Source organism: Notamacropus eugenii, chromosome 4, assembly GCF_028372415.1.
Source record: "Notamacropus eugenii isolate mMacEug1 chromosome 4, mMacEug1.pri_v2, whole genome shotgun sequence".
Taxonomy (NCBI): Eukaryota; Metazoa; Chordata; class Mammalia; order Diprotodontia; family Macropodidae; genus Notamacropus; species Notamacropus eugenii.
In genome coordinates this window covers 109,630,690-109,650,725 of record NC_092875.1, presented here as the reverse complement: position 1 = coordinate 109,650,725, position 20,036 = coordinate 109,630,690, and the positions used below count along the sequence as shown (strand labels likewise).

Sequence of the window (20,036 nt, the reverse complement as noted above, 5' to 3'; positions counted from 1 at the left end):
GGCAACATATTGGATTTGGGTGAGAGGAGTCAGAAGGAATGAAGAGCCAAGGATGTTGGGTTTTAAGCTGGGATAACTGGGAGGTGGTGCTTTCCACAGTAGCAGGAAAATTGGATGAAAAGCAGGATGGAGGGTATAATGAGTTTTGTTTCAGTTGTACTTTTAAGGTATCTGTGGATATCTAGTTTGAGGTATTTAATAAATAGTTGGAGATGTAAGACTAGATGTTCGTGCAGAGGTTAGGACTGGATACGTGAATTTGAGAATAATTATCAGCATAGAGTGTGGTAAGTAAATCCTTGGGAGTTAGTAATATCACCAAGTGAAATAGTATAGAGAGGGAAGAGAAGAGAGCTCAGGACAGACCCTTCTGGAATACTGGTGGTTAACAGGCATGACCTGCACAAAGATCTATTCATATCCATATTCCAAGCCCTATGATCCTTTAATGTTAAATCTTGTGTTATCCTGACTGTGGCTTCAGAATACTTGTATTATTTCTTTCTGACTGCTTGCAATATCTCTCTTTCATCTAGGAGCTCTGAAATTTGGCTAAAATATTCTTGGGAGTTTTCATTTGGGAATTTCTTTTTAGGATGTAATCACTGGATTCTTTCAGTTTCTATTCTCTGGTTCTAATATATCAAGGCAATTTTCCTTGATAATTTCTTGAAAGATGATGTATAGGCTCTTCTTTTGATCATGGCTTTCAGGTAGTCCAATAATTTTAAAATTACCTCCCTTGAATCTATTTTGCAGGTCAGTTATTTTTCCAGTGAAGTGTTTGACATGGTCTTCTAATTTTTTCATTCTTTTCGTTTTGTCTTATTGGTTTTTTGTTTTTCATGAAATCATTAGCTTCCATTTGCTCAGTTTAATTTTCTTCCATGAGCTTTTGTCCCTCTTTTTCTATTTTGCCAGTTCTACTTTTTCAGGATTTTTCTTTTCTTCAATGAATTTTAGTGTCTCTTTTTCCATTTGACCGGTTCTTCTTTTCAAGGCATTCTTCTCCTCTTTGGTTTTTTGTACTTCTTTTACAATTTGGCCTATTTTGTTCTTTAAGGTATTATTTTCTTCAGTATTTTTTGTCTCTCCTTTATCAAGCTGTTGACTCTTTTTTCATGATTTTCTTGCATCATTCTCATTTGTCTTCCCAATTTTTCTTCTACCTCTCTTATTTGATTTTCAAGATCCTCTTTGAACTCTTCCATGGCCTGAGACCGATTCATATTTTTCTTGGAGGCTTTGAATGTTGGAACTTTTCCTTTGTTATCTTCTTCTTAGTATGTTTTGATCTTCCTTGTCACTGTAGTAACTTTCTGTATTCAGAATTTTTTTCTGTTGTTTGTTCGCTTTTCCAGTCTATTTTTTGGCATTTGAGTCTTTTTTAAAGTGGAGCCCTGCTTCCTGGGAGGAGGGCACACTGTCTCAAGCTTCAGGAGTTTTATGCAGCTGTTTTCAGAGATACTTACAAAAACCTATAAGTTTTCAGTTCTTCCACGGTGGTGTGATCTAAGGAGAAGTGCGTTTACATCTCCTCTGACCTATGCTCTAGTCTGTGAGTGACCACAAGCACTCTTTTCTTCCCCCAAACTGTGATGAGGGTGCCTGCTTCACTCTGCCCCTAAACTTGTGTTCTTGTGCTACTCCTCACCCTGGAACTGCCATGCAAGACTGTAACCCAGATCTGGGCAAAGCAACAGAGTCCAGCCCCCATTGCAGCAAAGAGACCCCTGTAATCTCTTTCTGATCAGTTGTTCAACCCTCTTATCATTTGTGGGCTGAGAGCTCTGGAAGCAGCTGCTACTGCTGCTGATCCAGTGGCTCCCAAGGCCTGCTCCTGGTTTGCTAGGGTGAGGCAGGCACTGGACTGTGCTTCACTTTCACCCAGGTGTGGCAGACCTTTGCTGTGGACCTTCTAAGTTGTCTTTGACTGGAAAATAATTTTATCCCATGCTTTTGTGGGTTCTGCCACTTCAAGAATTATTTTATGGCACTATTTAAAGGTTTCTGGAGAGGTTTGGGGAGAGTTCAGGTAAGTCACTGCATTTTCTCTGCCATCTTGGCTCTACCTCCCTGAATCAAATTTAAGAATGTAAGTTGTTCCCTGATTGATAAATGGTCAAAGGATATAAACAGGTAGTTTTCAGACAAAGAAATAAAAGTTATCTATAGTCATGTGAAAAAAATGCTCTAAATTACTGTTCATTAGAGGAAAGCAAATTAAAAAAACTCTGAGGTACCACCTCATGATTGGCTGATGTGACAGAAAATGAAAATGACAAATGTTGGAGGGGATGTGGGAAAATAGGTACACTGATTCATGCTTGCTGGAGTTGTGAACTGATCTAACCATTTTGGAGAGTGATTTGGTACTACGCTCAAAGCACTATTAAATTGTGCATTCCCTTTGATCTAGCAATACCAGTATTCAGTCTGTATCTCAAAGAGATATAAAATTTTCTTTTAAAAGAGAAAAGGATCTATTTGTACACAGATATTTATAGCAGCTCTTTTTGTGGTGGCAAAAAATTGGAAATGGAGGGGATGATTATCAATTGGGGAGAGGCTGAACAAATTGTGTTGCATGATTGTAATGGAATAGTATTGTTCTATAAAAACTGATGAGGAGAATGATTTTTAGAAATACCTAGAAAGATTTACATGAGCTGATGCAGAGTGAAGTGAGCTGAACTAGGAGATCATTGTACACAGCAGCAGTGATAGTTTATGTGGACCAGTTGTGAATGACTTGGCAATTCTCAGCCATTCCGTAATCTAAGACTATATATATGTATATATGTATGCATATTTCTACATATACATTATATGTGTATATACACACATACATATATTAGGTAACGTTTTAGCTCAGAGGGAAGGAGGAGGTGAACCATGAGAAGTTTGAGGAGGGATGAAAAAATTTGGAAAAGCTATCATGGTGAAAAGACTAGTCATATGTAAAGGGATTGCCTCACTGTAGCAAGAGCATAATGGATGATGTTGGCTGTGTTGTAGATAAATCTGTAAATGTTTAACACTTGCTTATTACATGCCAGTTATTCTTCTGTGTACTGGAGATAAAGACAATAAGAAAACATTCTGCACCCTTAAGGAACTTGGATTGTTTGTGGAGAAATAACTTGTACATATTTATATATATGCAAAATAAATGTAAAGAGTTAGAAAGGGTGGACACTAGAAGTTGAAGTGGAGAATGGGAATCAAGTTAAACATGGTGTAGACTGTGTGGTTTGAAGTGTGAGACATTCTGTGTGGCCAGGGTTAGGAAAGTATGCATTTTAGAAATAGTGACTAGCTAGTGTAAAGAGGCTCGTCATTGATTGATGGAGTGCCATCTACCAGTAGGAGAGAGAAGTCTTGTTGGACTTGACCATGAGATGTAAAGGGGATAGAAAGACAGGTTGGGCCAATACATGAAGGGCTTTAAAAGCCAAACAAAAGTTTCCTTTATTTCTTTTTTTTATAATCAGTAGGGAGCCCTATGAGTTTGTTAAATGGGAAGTGACAAAATCAGATTTGCATTTTAAGGTAAAATCACTTTGGCAGCTGTATGGAGGATAGATTGAAGTGAGGAAACAATTGAAGCAGAGACACCACTTTGGGGGCCATTACATTATTCCATGTGACAGATGATGAATGTCTGATCTAAGGTGGTAGTTGTGTGAGCAGAGAGAAAGAGAATGAACAAGAGATGTAATATAGGTAAAAATAACAAGATTTGGCAATTGACAACGTCAAGTGAAAGATAATAAAGAGTTGTGTATAACATCTTATAAATCTTGAATTGAAAGAATGCTGATTTCCCTCAAAAGAGAAAAGGTAATTTGATGTCTGACAAATGGGTTTGAGGAGAAGGGTAATGAACTGTATTTTGGATGTACTGAATTTGAAATGTCTCAAGAATTTAAAATATTTCCTATTCAGTTGGTGATGTGGGAATAGAAATCAGGAGAGAAACTAGGACTGGATATGCCAAGTCTCAGCTAGTATCCTGTCTCCTGCAAAAAGCCTTTCTTGGTGGCCTTTAATATTGTCCTATTGGTGAGATTCCCTCCAGTTTATTCTGTATATGTCATTTGTGTACAAAAATGTTTGCCAGGTGTTCTCCCCATTGGAAAGTGAGATCTCTAAGGGCAACGGGCTTTTTTTTTGCCTTTCACTGTACCTTCAGCACTATAGATAGTGCCTAGTACATATTAAGTACTTAATAAATGCTTGTTGACTCTGCAGTCATCTTCATAGAAATTTTATTTAAACCATGGAAGCAGATAAGGTCACCAACAACTGAGTACAGAGAAAGAAAAGACAAAATGCCCCCTGCCCTCAAATAGCTTATAGTCTAAAGAAAAGCATATGGGGTTGCAGCCCTCAGTTTAAAAAGCGTTGAAGGAGTTGTTAGGGAAAAAATTTTAAGAAGCCCTGGTCAAAAGAGGGGCTATATAGTATGCACGCAGGTCATTACAACCTGTACACAAAGTTGTACACAGTATAGGTTCTAATTTCTTTTTCTTTCTTTCTTCCTTTATTTTTTTTTAAACAAACTTATTTTTTTTAAACGAAAGGCAATAAGGTCTTTTGTCTAAGGCCAGATTTGAACTCAGGTCCTTCTGATTTCAGGGTCGGTTCTCTCTCCACTGTGCCACCTAGTTGCCACTTTTTAATTTCTTATTAAAGCAAGGCCTCTCTCCTTTTTTTTTTTTTTTTTAATACTTTTTCTAGGAAAATACCTTTTTATATAGTAGATACCTTAATGTTGAATTCAGTTGAGTAAGTATAAATGTAATTTTGAAATGAACAGGTGTGATCATAGTATTATTTACTAATGAATGAAGTTGAATAAGCATTTGATTCAGATATCTTTTAAACTGTACTACAAAACAGAAGCATATTTTGATATTGTAACTTTTATTAATTTAATTTCAATTTTATACAGTGTTGAAAATGACAGTTCTCTCCTACTAATTTTTTTTTTATGTTTTATAGGGTTTTTTGGAAGTAATTTACCAGATTATCAGAGATCAGAGATTATGATGTTCATTATGGGAAAAGTACCTGTTTTTGGAACTACCACACATACTTTGGATACCAGTCAGCTAGGGTTTGTTATTTTTCTGTTTTCTCAGACTAATAATTTGAACTTAATTTTAGATTGATGTGCTGCTGAGGTAAAAGTAGAAAGAAAAGTTATCTTTACATTTGTGTAACTCACTACACTAATTGTGAAAAAATTGTATTATTTTAAAATTAGTTTTAATTTTTTTAATCAGTTCATCAACTTTTTCTTTTCATTTTTATACTTTCAATTTTGTTGACACGTTTTGTTTTTAAAATATGTACAGATTACTCTTAATTCATGAGAGATCTCTTGTAGCAAAGCAAAACAGTTAAGTAAAACTAATAAAAAGAAAAGAAGAAAAGCAAATTTCTAATTTAAATTATGCATCAACTTCTATATTATGCTCACCAGTTTAATTGCTTAGTTAATATGTAGACCTAGAATGAGAACTCAAGAATCAACTAGTTATTTTTGGTCTGTTTTTTATTTCATTGACCTAGTGTTGAGGAATCTCCCTCTGTGACTCTTTTGTGACTTAATTGTCCAAAGAGTACAGGGTTCTGAGGGATTAAGTGACTTACTTGCCTAGGATCACTTAGCTAGTATGTAAATATATAGATATTTGCCTTTATCTATATATCTACATGTATATTTAGATATAGTTTCCTGGGAAGTAGGTTCTGTTATTTTACAGATGAGGAAATTGAGGCAGACAGAAGTTAAATGATTTAGCAGTGTCCTAGATAGTATGTGAGGCAGGATTTGAACTCAGATCTTCCTGATGACCACCCTTGGCCTCCCATGTCCAGCATCTTATTCATTGCACCACCTAGCTGCATGTTTGTGCACTCACAACTTTCCTTGTCGGTGTGGAATAATTCTCTTCCAGGTTTGAGTTTTGAGCACACTGCCTCCATAATATTTTTTAACAACATTGTTCTCTTTATGTTTACTTATTTTTCCATCCGTAGATTTGGTATTATGATTTTGTTTGGGGCTAGGCTCTGTTCACTTCTGGAAGGAATATAGGCCTTCATTGTTATTGATTTAAATTATTCCAGGTCTTAGTAAAGGCTGGCCAGTGGGCTACATCAGGACTGTCTGCCAGTGGAGATGGTACATATACAGCATGTAGAATAGCGATTTGGGGCAGGTTAGGCTGATCTTGGTGCTGTGATCTGATCCAGAGAATTCCTTGATCCCATTTAGGCCTTGTCCTCTAGGTTTCTGAGTCCTGGTTTGGGTTCAGTGCAGCATAGCTGCAGGTTCCAGGTATTTTTGGTTGTCTTATGCTCTTTGTTCAGATCATGTACAACAGAGACTTGGGCACTAATTAATACGCCTCAGTTTCTTTAACCTTATAATACATAGAATTAGAGTCATGGAAAAATTCCCTGTTTTGCAAATAGGCTTGCCCCATTTTCAGATCTCTAGCTAGAATTTGTCTAAGTCAAGTGAAATCTAGTTTTAGGGTTTAGAAAAAAAACCCAAACCCATAAGATTTAAACAGCTTAAACCTGTAATTTTAAAATTTACAAACAGTGAGGGAAAAAGTGTTAAACTGATTGATTTATTATCTGTTACCTAATGAGTTGAATTTTAAATCTTTTTTTTCTTAGCTGATTTTTGGTTTTAAATTTGAATGATTTTTTTCTTTAAAGCAAATACTTTGTTTCTTTTTAAGTCTCAAGTCCAGCTTTTCTCTATACATGAATAAATATGCTGTACTGTAGTTTGAACTTGTATGCAAATAGGTCATTGTGCATATATGGACATTGTGGGTTTTTTAGGATCATTTGATCATTGGATTATACATTTAGAGTTGGAAGGAACATGAAAAAAATTATCTAGAGTAATGCTTTCAATTTACTGCTGAGGAAGATGAGGCCTGGAGAGAGAGTTACTTGCCTGAAGTCACAGTGGCAGTAAATGGAAGAGCCAAGTTTGAACCTCTATCCTCTAGCTTCAGAGCCAGCAGTCTTTCAATATATTGTATTTGATCTTGAGAAGCATATACAAATATCTCTTTTTAAAGGTGAGCTATTTCAAGTCAAAACATTAGTAATGTGATTAATAATAGGTAATGCAAATCTGTAATATTAAATTTAATGGCTGGGAATTTTAAATTTTAGGGATTTGGGAACCAGACGGATTCAGATTATGTTGCTGCGATCTTTACTTATGGTAAGTCATTTGAGATATGCAGTGGAATGGGAAGGGAATGGTCAAAGGTTATTTAAGTGAAAAGATTTGAACTTTACAAGTTTTATAGTTTCCCACATAGAGTCCTAGAATTTTAGAACTCAAAATAGTATTTAAGATCTAATTCAGATCTCTCAGCTTACAGATAAAGAAATAAAGATTTTAAAAGTTTAAGTGCCTTAGCCCAAGATGCCATCATTCTGTTTATTCTCATTTGGTGACAGATCAGGAAAAAGTGGCCTCCAAAACCTAACCTAACTAGTAGCAAAGTCAGGATCATAACTTAGAATTCCTGATTCAGTTTATTACAACACAGAATGACAATTTCCCTCTTACATTTAAATCAGGTTCTTTTTTTAAATATTTCTAGTTGAAAGAGGGTACACATGTTAACTTTAAATTGGTAAGTGAATATAATGTTTGTAATTTACCAGCCCAGGTAATTAATTTATTAGACAGATTTCTTTGGCATATATTAGACTTGGAGCATAATTTAAATTTACAGGATATAATTTAAAAGCAGATTAAGGAAATGAGAAATCAAGGAACAGATTGCAGGTAATCATGTCATTTGATATTCTTGAAAAAAGAAGGCCTTCAGTTATGAAGAATTACAGTTAAAAAAGTATTTAGTAAAAAGTCTTTGCAATGAAAGGAAAATGTTTTTAATTTAATGAATATTTTTCTTCACTCAGGTATTCAGTGTTAAATTAATTCTTCATCTGGAAATATATCCCTAAAATGATTCCTTTAAATGTATTAGATATTTTGTCAGTCTTTTTGCTCTTTTAACCATGTGTATATGCTGTTACTTAATACTAGGATCCTCCAGAAGCCACTAGAAAATAGCCAAGAAATTTTGGGACACATGGAGCTCATAAGTGCTTGAGAAGCTTTGATTTCAGGGCTGCTCTTCCTCCTGCTGCCCAAAAGGGAGCTACTTTGCCCTAATCAGTGGGGAGGAAGACGTAATAGGAATTTCAGGGTGGCTAGGGAATGTATAGATAGGGAATGGATAGAACTCCTAAGGAGTAAAGTTGAGGAAAGTTATAGGATTTCTGCCTTCTTATGCCAGTGTATTGATTATTCATTATGACCTTATGACCCTTAAGAATGAATCTGTTATGAATCATAAGAACTGTACCAGTTCTGAAAGGGAATCAATCAAATGAGATTTCCCGTGTTCTTCATTTAATTAACTTTTTTAGGGGGGCTAATATATCAGGGACCTTGCCACTGTGATATTTGCCCCTGCTCATACAGTTTGTAACCAGCTGTAATTTATAATCTTAGAGAATTGTCTGAGATTAAGAGAAATGAAATGTGTTGTCTATGGTCAAATAAGTATCACAGTAAGTGTCGGATAGGGAACTTGAACATATGTGTCCTTGACTTCTGGTCTTTCAGTTAATCTGCTGTGTCATATTGTTTCCATATGTTCACTTTGGTGAATACAAATTTAAAATGAATTTCTTATGTCTTTAAATAATTATTTAATAAATTCACCAAAGTGAGCAGATGGGCAAAGAATGAAAAAAATCAGCTATCCAGTCAGGAAGGAGACTCTTTTTTCTTTTTACTGTAATAGTCATACTACTGATAAATAATATGCTAGCCTATATAGTGAGTAGGCATCTAACTCCCTTTCTCCTTTAAAATAAAGTTATAGAAAGTTAAAAAGCGCAATGCTAGCACAGTGTTGATGTTGACATAAGACTTCATTGACAGGGAACTTACTGTTTTTACATTTTTAAGGCAGAAACAGAAAAAAAATGGATTAGCAGTCCTTAGTCTTTCCTAGTATTTTCCCATGTTTAACACAGTACTGTTAATCCGAATTGTTAGATGTACGTGAAACTCAAAATTTATTCTGTTTACTCTTGCAACCAGAAGAAATATTTGTTGACCATTTAAATTTGTATTTTGGGTCCGTGTCATTATAGTATAAAGAACTGCTTCTTACAGCCATTCTCCTTTTCTATTAATAAAATCCCATCTTAGTGACTGCATTTTAAGAATTTTGATATTTAAAATCTCCGCATTCAGGATGTATGAAAGTGAGAGGAGTTGCACATAACTCAGTTTGCAATTATTATACTTATTGTTTAGTCCCATCTCTTTTTACTTTTTACAAATTGATATTCATTATAGTTAAACTGTGTAAGAATGACAATACTGTTTTGATCCTTTTTAAGTTTCATGTAACCATGTTTTCTTATTTGGTACATTCTAATTTTATGTCTTTATTTCTGTTTCCCTTAGAAGATGTTCTGTGTGTTTATGGGCTCTTGAAAGAACAACTAGGAACTTTAAAAAGGGGTTTGAAAAAAGAAAAAAAAATTTTAATGATATATGTTTATATTATTCTTAGGTAACATCTGGATACAAAGCTAAGACCATTGTTACTGCACTACCTGCCCCATTTCTTGATCCTTTACTATCTCCATCTCTCATGGAAGACTATGAACTGAGACAGCTGGTCCTGGAAATATTGCATAATCTAGTTGATCGACATGACAATCGAGCAAAACTTCGAGGAATCAGGTAATTTTACTTTAAAATTGGTTTAATTAATATATTTTCTGCATTAAAATTTTTAAGATTATTTTAAATTAAATAGGTGGAATAGATTATTCTAAGATTACAGATTCATAACTTGGAGTCTATGAGGACCTCTTGGGGTTTAGATAGGGTCAAAATTATATCCTTTTGGTAGATTTCAGAGGTTCTGTGTAGTTGGATGGGAAAACAGTTACCTCCTTATTTTCATTAATCTTTGGTTTCCATTGTAATTATATGTATTTTATTTTCTGTGTTGAAAAAACAATCTTAGAATTCTGTAGATTTTTTCAGATTGCCAAAATGATTTATGATACAAAAAATTTCAAGATTCCCTTCTAATAGACCCTTCAGGTTTCAAGAAATATAACCTGTCTTTCATTTAATTGAGATATAATGAATTGTTTTCATAGTAATTGTCATAACTGAAAGTTATTGCTTTAAATTAGGCAGTTGTCTTTACATACGTTATCTTATTAGAGGTTTCTTGAGGTAGATACTATCAGTATTATTACTGTTTTATAGGTGGAGAAGCTGAGATTTAGATAAGTTAAATCCCATCTGTCACTTCTAGTACATATCAAAATTGAGATTTGAACCGGACCCTTCTTGACTCCAGCATTCTATTCGCTATACCAGGCTTCCTCTTTAGTTGTCAATGCATTTTAAAATGGTAGTATGCCTTAGAGATAGAACTATTTCATATTTCAGCAATACTGTCTTTTAATAGCTACTAGCTTAAACACATAATCACAGTCTAATTTTTGCTTTTATCAAAGTCTGGTTTTACTTTGAAAATAATAATGGTCTTATGCTTAAGTTAATGCTACTTTTGTGGTTTCTGTCATGAAAATTGACTATAAAATACTGTTATTAAACACAGCCATAATTGAAATGGAAATTGATGCAAGAATGTTGAAATAGTTCAGACATATTTTCACAGATGTTTTCTCATATGTGACATTTTGATAAAATTAAATGTTGTAGTGTTTCATTAAAATATGTATTCCTTGTTTCCATAGAATCATACCAGATGTGGGTGACCTTAAGATAAAAAGAGAGAAAATTTCCAGGCAAGATGCAAGTTTCATGAAAAAGGTGAGAACTCTTATCATAGAATGGTACATAAATTAAGTTACAAAGATTTTAGACAGTTTCATGTTAATATAGAAACAAAATCTTAGCAATTTAAGGTACCATAGAGATCATCCAGTCCATCATTTTTTTCTATCTTATCAGTAGCATTATTGATTATTGGTCATCTCTCCTCTGCTTGAACATCTAATAATGAGAATTTGTTACCTCAAAGCAGTTAATTCCATTTTTTGGATAAATGTAATGGTTAGAAAAATCTTCTGTATATTTAACAATGATCTGCCTCTCCTTTTTTCCTTTTCTGCCCCCTAGAGCTGTTCAAATTATTTTAAGTCCTTTTCCTTCCCATTTTAAGTCCTATGTAGCCCTTCAAATGATATTAATGTTTTTCTATGGTCTTCTCTTCTCCAGGTTGAACATTTTGAGTTCAATTTTTCATTTATTTTTAGGGGAAATTCCTAACAAGACTTTGTCAGAGGTTAACATGTAGTTAATGCCTTTTTTTCTGTATATTTTTAGTTGTCTTTAGTTAATTTTTTTCTTTTAACAAAAAATAATGAAGAAGAAATAAATGTGGCATGGAGCTCTTATATTGATTTCTTATTCCTTCACTTTAATCCTCTATAGTACTTAACATTCTACAGCTACTTGTTCTGGGGTTCATCATTTGATAAGTTCCTGTTTTTTGCTACTCATAGCAACTAGGTATCAGTCTTTCCTGTGAGTGAACTGAGACTGAAATTTGCATTCTCCTTTCTAGTACCTCACTTCTTCCAGAACACTTAAAAATAAGTTCAGTTCAGAAAGCATTTAGCCTGTAAAAGAATGTAAAATTGATTAGGGGAATTGGTCGGATACATAGATAGGTACTTACTTTTAGGGTATCCGTATGTATAAAACCTCCCTTTGTCAGTGAAATTTCATTTAATGCAATTAAGACTCCTGGGGACCTCCTTACCCCTAGGGCATTCTTTGCTACTTCTGAGTCAACTGAATTTCCTTGGTAGGAAATTTTAGACAAAATTTTAGACAAATACCCATCCATCCATCCATCCATCCATCCATCAAACCCACTATGTGCCATTGCTCCTATGAGCCAGTTACTTAGGTAAAACCAGTGTGAATAAATAGCAGGGTATAATGCAGAATATGATGGCCTGTAGACAGAAGGCCTGGATTTCTACAAGCAGTCATCCAGCCTTTCCTTAAAGAAGCTGACTGAAGAGGAAAACTCACTGATTCTTATTCTACTGTGGCATAAGAATTGATATTCTTATGAATTTGTCTGTGTTCTTGAAAAATAAATTTACCTCTTTGTACCTGCCAGTCAGTTGATCATCAAGCATTTATTAAGCTCCTATTATGTATCAGCCATTGAGCCACTCTTTATCCTAGTTTTCCCAGATAGAACAAGTCAATTCCTTCTTCCAAATGTTAATGCTATCAAGTGATAGCTTTTTAAATATTTTTGTCAAGGTTATGCAACCAAAAGATAAAGGGAATGTTGTAGCTTGCCAAGATTTTAGCGGAACATTTAATAAAGTCTTTTTATGGATTGATTTGAAATTGGTTGTCTGTCTGGACTTGATAAGTCTAGCCATAATAGTAGTTGATGTCACTTTCATTTTGTTTCTTTCTTTTTTTTTTAGTACAACACCCATTATACATATGAAGACTTGCAAAACATTTCCACATTAACCATGTTGTGGGGACTAGGGAAGTGAGAAAAATAAAAAAATAAGCTTCAATGTTCAAATATGCTATCTGTCCACACAGAATTCTCTCTCTAGAAAGGGATAAGACTATTTTCATCATAAGTACTTTGGAATTGTCATGGATGTTATTGTATTGATCAGAGTAACTTAAGCCTTTCACAATTCATTATCCTAACAATATTGCTAATGCTGTATACAGTGGTCTCCTAGTTCTGCTCACTTCCCTTTGCATCAGCTTATGTAAGTCTTCTGAAACCATACTGCTCATTATTTACAGCATAATATTTTTCTGTCACAATCGTATAACACAGTTTGTTCAGCCATTTCCAGTTGTTGGGCATTCCTTCAATTTCCAGTTCTTTGCCACCACAAAAAGAGCTACTACAAATATTTTTATACAAATAGATTCTCTTCCTTTTTATTTGATCTCTTTGGGGTACCAGCTTAGTAGTGGTACTGCTGAGTCAAAGATATGCACAGTTTTATAACCCTTTAGACATAGTTCCATATTGTTCTCCAGAATCTTTACAATTCCACGAAACAGTGCACCTATTTTTCCACATCCTCTTCAGCATTTCACATTTTCCTTTTCTCTCAGGTGGCCAATCTGATAGGTGTGAGATTGTGTCTCAGAGATGTTTTAATTTGCACTCTCTAATTATTAGTGATTCAGAACATTTTTCATATGAATATTGATAGCTTTGATTTCTTTTGAAAACTGCTTGTTTTTGACCATCTGTCGATCAAGGAATGACGCTTATTTTTCTAAATTTGGCTGAATGAAACCTTTACCCCTGTAAATTTGAGACATGAGACTTCTGCTTCAGTTTCCCCATTTTCTGCTTTCATTTTAATTTTGAATGCATTGGTTTTGTTTGTGCAAATCTTATTAATTGCATGTTATCAGAATTACCCATTTTACTGATTGTGATCCTCTCTATTTCTTGTTTATTCATAACCTCTTGCCTTATTCATAGATCTGACATATACATTAAGAGGAATTGGGAACAGCTTCTTCAAGACAGCTGATTCTTTAGAAAAAATCAGGCTGTAGAACACAATGGGCTGAAGTTTCACTTTAGATTAAATTCCTTGTAAAGTTGGGTGGGATAGCAATACCTAGATTGAGGAAAATATTCCTATCTACTATCAACAGCCCTGTCTTTCTGAGGCTTGTTCTTGAAGTACGTACTTTAGAAAAATGAGGAAAACTCTGGGTCTCCCAAAATCATTGGTTATTAATAATCGTTGCTCTCACAGCATGATTGGCCATACTAAAACAAAACCAGCAGAAATCATATCACTGTCTCAATAGATACTGAAAAAGCTTTGACAAAATACACTTATTCCTATTGAAAACACTAGGAGCATAAGAATCAATGAAGTTTTCCTTAAAATTATAAGTAATATTTATCTAAAACCACCAGCAAACATTATCTGTAATGAGGATGTTAGAAGCCTTTTCAGTAAAAAGGATGAATTGAGTGCCCATTATCACCACATTATTCAGTATTGTACTAGAAATGCTAGCTATAGCAATAAGAAGAAAAAGAATTTGAAGGAATTAGAATAGCCAATGAGGAAACAAAACTGTCACTCTTTGCAGATGATATAAAGATATTTTACTTAGAGAATCAACTAAAAAACTAGTTGGCATAATTAGCAACTTTAGCAAAGTTGTAGGATATAAAATAAACCCATATAAAATCAACAACATTTCTAAATATTCCCAGCAAAGTCCAGCAGCAAGAGATAAGAGAAATTCCATTTAAAATAACTGCAGAGGATATAAAATACTTGAGAGTCTACTTGCCAAAACAAACCCTAGAACTATATGAACACAATTGCAAAACATTTCTCACACAAAGTCAGATACAAACAGTTGGAAAAATATCAATTTCTCATGGGGAGGCCAAGCCAATGTAATGAGAATGACAATTCTACCTTAATTAGTCTATGTATTCAGGCCATTCCAATAAAACTACCAACAAATTATTTTATAGAGCAAATAACAAAATTCATATGGAAGAACAAAAGGTCAACAATATCAAGGGAATCAATGAAAAGAAAAATGTGCAGGAAGTTGGCCCAGCAATACCAGATCTCATGCTGTATTATAAAGCAGAAAAGTAGTCAGTACTGGGTAAAAAATAGAGTGGTGGGTCAGTGGAGAAGATTAGGTCCCCAATATTGAGTAAATGACCATAGTAGTCTGATGGTTGATAAACCATTAGAGCCAAATTTTTGACACTATTTAACAAAAACTGCTGGGAAAACTCGAAAACAGCATGGCAGAAACTAGGTATAGACTAACGTCTCACATGATTTACCAAGGTAAGATCAACATGGGTCCATGATTTACACATAAAGGTGATACCATAAGCAGCTTTAGAGAGCATGGAATAGTTTACCTGTCACATATATAAAGAAGGGAAAAAAGTATGACCAAACAAGAAATAGAGAGCATTATGAGATGTAAGATGGATCATTTTGTATTATTCCTTTTTTTAATTTTTTGCATAAACCAAACCAATGTAACCAAAATTAGAAGGAATGAAGAAAACTGGGGGAAATTTTTATGACAAGTATCTGATAAAGGCTTCATTTCTCCGATATATAAGAACTAAGTCAAATTCATAAGAATACAAATTCTCTAATTTATAAATGGTCAAAGGATATGAACAGTTTTCAGACAGAGAAGTCAAAGTTATCTGTAGTCATATGATAAAATGTTCTAAATCACTATTGATTAGAGAAATGCAAACTAAAATAACTCTGAGGTATCTCCTCATACCTATCAGATTGGGTAATATGACAAAAAAGGAAAATGGTAAATGTTGGAGGGGATGTGGGAAAACTGAAACACTAATATACTTTTGTGGAGTTGTGAACTGAATCAACTATTCTGAAAAGTAATTTGGAATTATACCCAAAAGGCTATAAATCTGTCTATATCTTTTGATCCAGCAGTACCACTCATTGCTAGATCTGTATCCCAGAGAGATCAAAGAAAGGAAAAGACCCCACTTGTACAAAAATATTAACAGGAGCTCTTTTTTGGTAGGTAAGAATTGTATTCATCCTTCATTGCTAAAGAAGACCATGCCATCAGAGAAATGATGACATGACTTGCACCTGACTTTGTTTTGAGTGAGGGAGGGCTGTGCAAGGTCACTAGCCTCACTTCTCCTCCAGAGCCATCTGAATCCAGAGACCTGATAATTGAAATTCTGTATCACTAATAGTTCAGTTAGAAGGAGCATAGATGCAGCAGCTAGGTGGTGCAATGGATAGAGCACAGTGAAGGAGTCAAGAGGACCTAAGTTCAAATCTCACCTCAGATACTTGAGACTTACTAGCTGTGTGACCTTGGGCAAGTCATTTAACCCCAATTGGGTCATCCTGGGTCATCTCCAGTCATCCTGATGGATATCTGGCCACTGGCTGTGGAGGAGAAATGAGGCTGGTGACCTGCACAGCCCTCCCTCACTCAAAACAAAGTCAAGTGCAAATCATGTCATCATTTCTCTGGTGGCATGGTCTTCTTCAGCAACAAAGGACAAACACAGATTAATGACCTTCTTTTAGTGACTTGGCTTAAAGTAAAGGATGTCTGTCTTCCTAATGTCTTTTCAGAATGGTCAGCTGTTATACCGGCACATTTATTTGGGCTGTAAGGAAGAAGACAATGTTCAGAAAAACTTTGAATTACTCTATACATCTCTTGCTCTTATAACTATTGAACTGGCCAATGAAGAAGTGGTTATTGATCTCATAAGAGTAGCCATTGCTTTACAGGTAACTTATCTCAGTGGAATTTTTCAGACAGCATGGTCTTTGAGATACTGTGTCCTTTTCCTAGGGACAGACTATGAATTGATGCTGACCATAGCTTATTGGTACAGAAATATGTAAGCATTTTAATAAGACTTAGAAATTCTGTTAATGATCATTAATTTATTCTTCAGAATTTTCCATTGCATTATATCTCTTTACGCATAGACATTCTGCTAAGTTGTTATACTTGTTGCAGTATCTTAATGCATATTTTTCCAGAAAAATACTAAAGCAACATAATTATTTGGAATACTCATATTTGTTTTTCATTAAAGGATAATGCCATCATTAATGAGGATAATTTGCCCATGTTCCATCGCTGTGCTGTTATGGCATTAGTTGGAGCATACCTCAACTTTTTAAGTCAGATGATAGCAGTTCCTGCTTTTTGCCAACATGTGAGCAAGGTAATTTGTCCAAAAAAGATCATTTTACTTTTTTCAGTATGTTTTTTAGTTCAGTATTTCTATTTTTGTTTTATGGAATGTCAGATTACTTGTAATTATTTTATATAACAGGTAACGTAATGATCAGTGTTATAAATTATGTCAGCATTTTCCAATAATCGCTTATCCTTTAATATCCTGTCCTTTAACATATAAAATACTTAAACTTTTCATTTAATTATATGCACATATGCTTCAGTTCAAGCCCAAATCTGTGTAATTTTGTTATATTATGGCTTTTATTTTTAAACCATTCTTTTGATGGAAACATATCCTGCAAGGTGAATATGCTAATTGTTAACTAAGTACAGCATTCTTAAAGGATGTTTAAGTACATTTAGTCAGCTGAACTTGAAATTATTAAATGGTGACCTGGAAGGTTTAATAACCTCTTAAAAATATATCACGTACCTGGCTGAAGAACTCTGTTCAACATAACTTTTTAACTTTGAAATTAATTTTCTGGTTAAAAAAAAAAAAATCCCATTTTTAAGAATTTGCTACATGCCCAGATTATCCCATTGAATCCAACCCCCCCTAAAAAATGGAACACAATTAGTGCAGTGTACAAAAGGGCTCCACTGTATTGCTGAGGAATTGTTACATGAAATGTATAGTTAGTATTTTTGTTGAGACAAGTTTGAAGGAATAGGTTGTTGGCAAAGCATAACATATCAATGACGTCTGGGAAAATACTTTGTATGTCTTCACTGACTGCTACTATATTTAACATAATGTAAGGGATTAATCAATGCTTTTGAAGTCAAAAAAATTTTGTTTTTCATTAATATCTTAATTTAACTATAACTAACAGATATGATGTTGCTAAATTGTGAGTTTAAAGTTGATAGAAGTGGGTTGAATTCTGTACACAGAATGTCATACAAATATTTAATTTTTTTTTAAATTTAAAATAAAATGAAGAATTTGCTTATATATTTAAAAATTTTTTTTTAATTGCTAATTAAATCTTAAGGCACCCTAAGTGTTACTTTTTAAAAATATTTTTCAGGTTATTGAAACAAGAACAATGGAAGCACCCTATTTCCTACCAGAACATATTTTCAGAGACAAGTGCATGTATGTTAAACTTTTTTTTAAAGAGTACAAAAATTGCCAGATTTTTGGTATTTTATGTTAATTATCTGTAAATTTCTTTGTCTTTATATAATTCCTTTAACTTCTTCCACTAAACTAGTGGTTATTTTTCAGTCTTGAATTTGCAGATGTAGATCCACACATAACTGGAGGCAGTTTTAAAGTCAAAGAAATATTTGTCTTGTGTCAAATTATTTTGTGAGCTACTTGCAAGTGGGAATTTTTTTCATTCTTTGTTTTTGTTTTCCCACTGCCTTGTACAATGCCTATGTGCCATCAGAGGTGCTTAATTAAACATTTGTTGATTGATTGATTTTTAACTAGTGGTCAAAAGCTTGCAGTTAACTTGTGTGTCTCATATGATAATATCTCTCCATTGAGAACATGTGAAATATTTTTATTTTAGAGAACTTAGGGTCTTACTCATGACTTTCATAACAAATAACAATTATTGTTGACTAAATCAATAATCTGTGTATTCTATCCTCCCTTCCGTTGTCCCTCCTGAAAGAGAGATTTGGCCAAACCCAAACTGCACTCCATTGTTAACAAAAGCAGCTGTGTGATGTCAGGTTTCATGAAACAGAGGAAGAACTTTCCTTGTGGTTTTGGAGTCTAGGAACATGGGTTTAAGTTCAGATTCTGCTACTTAATACTTAGTGACCTTGAGGAAGTCACTTGTTCCCTATGGGCTTCAGTTCCTCTTATGTAAAGTGAGGACTTGTACTTGAATTCTAAGTTGCCTTTTAGCTTTAGGCAATCAACCTATGAATTTAACTGGCTAAGATTAGTTTAGTATTATAAATTCAGAAGTCTTCCTTTTTTATTTCCCATCTTGATTTCCGATTGCTAAAAAAGTTAAAATTAAATTAAATGATCAGTATAAACTTATAGTATTTATAGGTATGGGCTCAATTCAGTTCTTTTTATAATCGTAGTCAGTACAACAAAATCAACTAGTATGTTTTTAATGACTGCTTTGAATAGTTGTTTAAGGTGCTGCAAGCTCTTTTATACATCTCCCTGTATATCTGTACTATGTACATCTGTACTATGTTTTCTTTCAATCAGGTATATAGTTGTGCAACCATTAACAGACTTAATATTGAAAGTATTAGTTTCTTGATCTCTGTGTTTTTATTTATCTGGATTTGAATATAAAATATAAGCAAATAAGAACCAATTGTTTATTTTCACAGGCTTCCAAAATCTCTAGAGAAACATGAAAAAAATTTGTATTTCTTGACTAACAAGATCACAGAATCATTAGGAGGCAGTGGATATAGTGTGGAAAGACTGACAGTGCCATATGTGCCACAAGTAACAGGTAAGATGAGAATAATTAGATATTATTTTGATAGTAGTGTTAAGAGTTCATCGTGTTCTTTCATATTGGTAGTACAAATTCATTCTGTGTACATTTTTATGTATGTATATATACATTGTATCAGTTTTCTTCAGAAGACTATTGGAGTAGCTTATAAAATTTAGTTTTCTCTGAAGTATTTCACCTTTTGAAATATGTTACAATTTTCTTAAAAGACAGTACATGGTACTACTTACTGTTGTACCATTTTATGATGATTCCTAGAAATCTCTGTAGTGTATTTTACTATGGCATCTCTTGCCTGAAAGTTATGCAAAATTAAAATAAATATTTTTTCCCCTTGAAACCTGTTTTGTTTTGTTTTTTTATTTTATTTGGGCAAATTGGATAACATTGTTCAATACCAATATATGTTTCTTTAACTAAACCTAATGACAGAAAATATGTTTTTGACAGAGGTGTTTAAGATGAGGACTACCCAAATTTACTTCTGTTCCTTATCATAGGTTGGATCTTGATTTCCTAAAGGCTCTTCTACAAAGAGTAAATTTAAATTCTCTCGTGTTCTGTCTACCTACAAGAACTAGAATCATCACAGCAGACTATATATCTGCTGTCTTAGCTTTAGTTTAGTTAAAATCAGAGAGGCTTATCACCAGGAAGCTGACTGATGGAAA

At 33.8% G+C, this 20,036-nt stretch overlaps 1 protein-coding gene across 4 annotated transcripts in view; it reads left to right on the top strand.

Moving 5' to 3' along the window:
- The window catches only part of EFR3A (EFR3 homolog A), a 137,846-nt gene that overhangs the window by 86,848 nt on the left and 30,962 nt on the right, over positions 1 to 20,036 (top strand). For all 4 annotated transcript variants that reach the window (XM_072603056.1, XM_072603057.1, XM_072603055.1 and 1 more), the window contains 8 exons: positions 5,008 to 5,122; positions 7,213 to 7,264; positions 9,654 to 9,826; positions 10,864 to 10,939; positions 16,288 to 16,449; positions 16,764 to 16,895; positions 17,947 to 18,014; positions 19,232 to 19,359. In XM_072603056.1, coding sequence (XP_072459157.1) covers positions 5,008 to 5,122; positions 7,213 to 7,264; positions 9,654 to 9,826; positions 10,864 to 10,939; positions 16,288 to 16,449; positions 16,764 to 16,895; positions 17,947 to 18,014; positions 19,232 to 19,359 — 906 coding nt within the window. The remainder of the gene's footprint in view (positions 1 to 5,007; positions 5,123 to 7,212; positions 7,265 to 9,653; positions 9,827 to 10,863; positions 10,940 to 16,287; positions 16,450 to 16,763; positions 16,896 to 17,946; positions 18,015 to 19,231; positions 19,360 to 20,036) is intronic.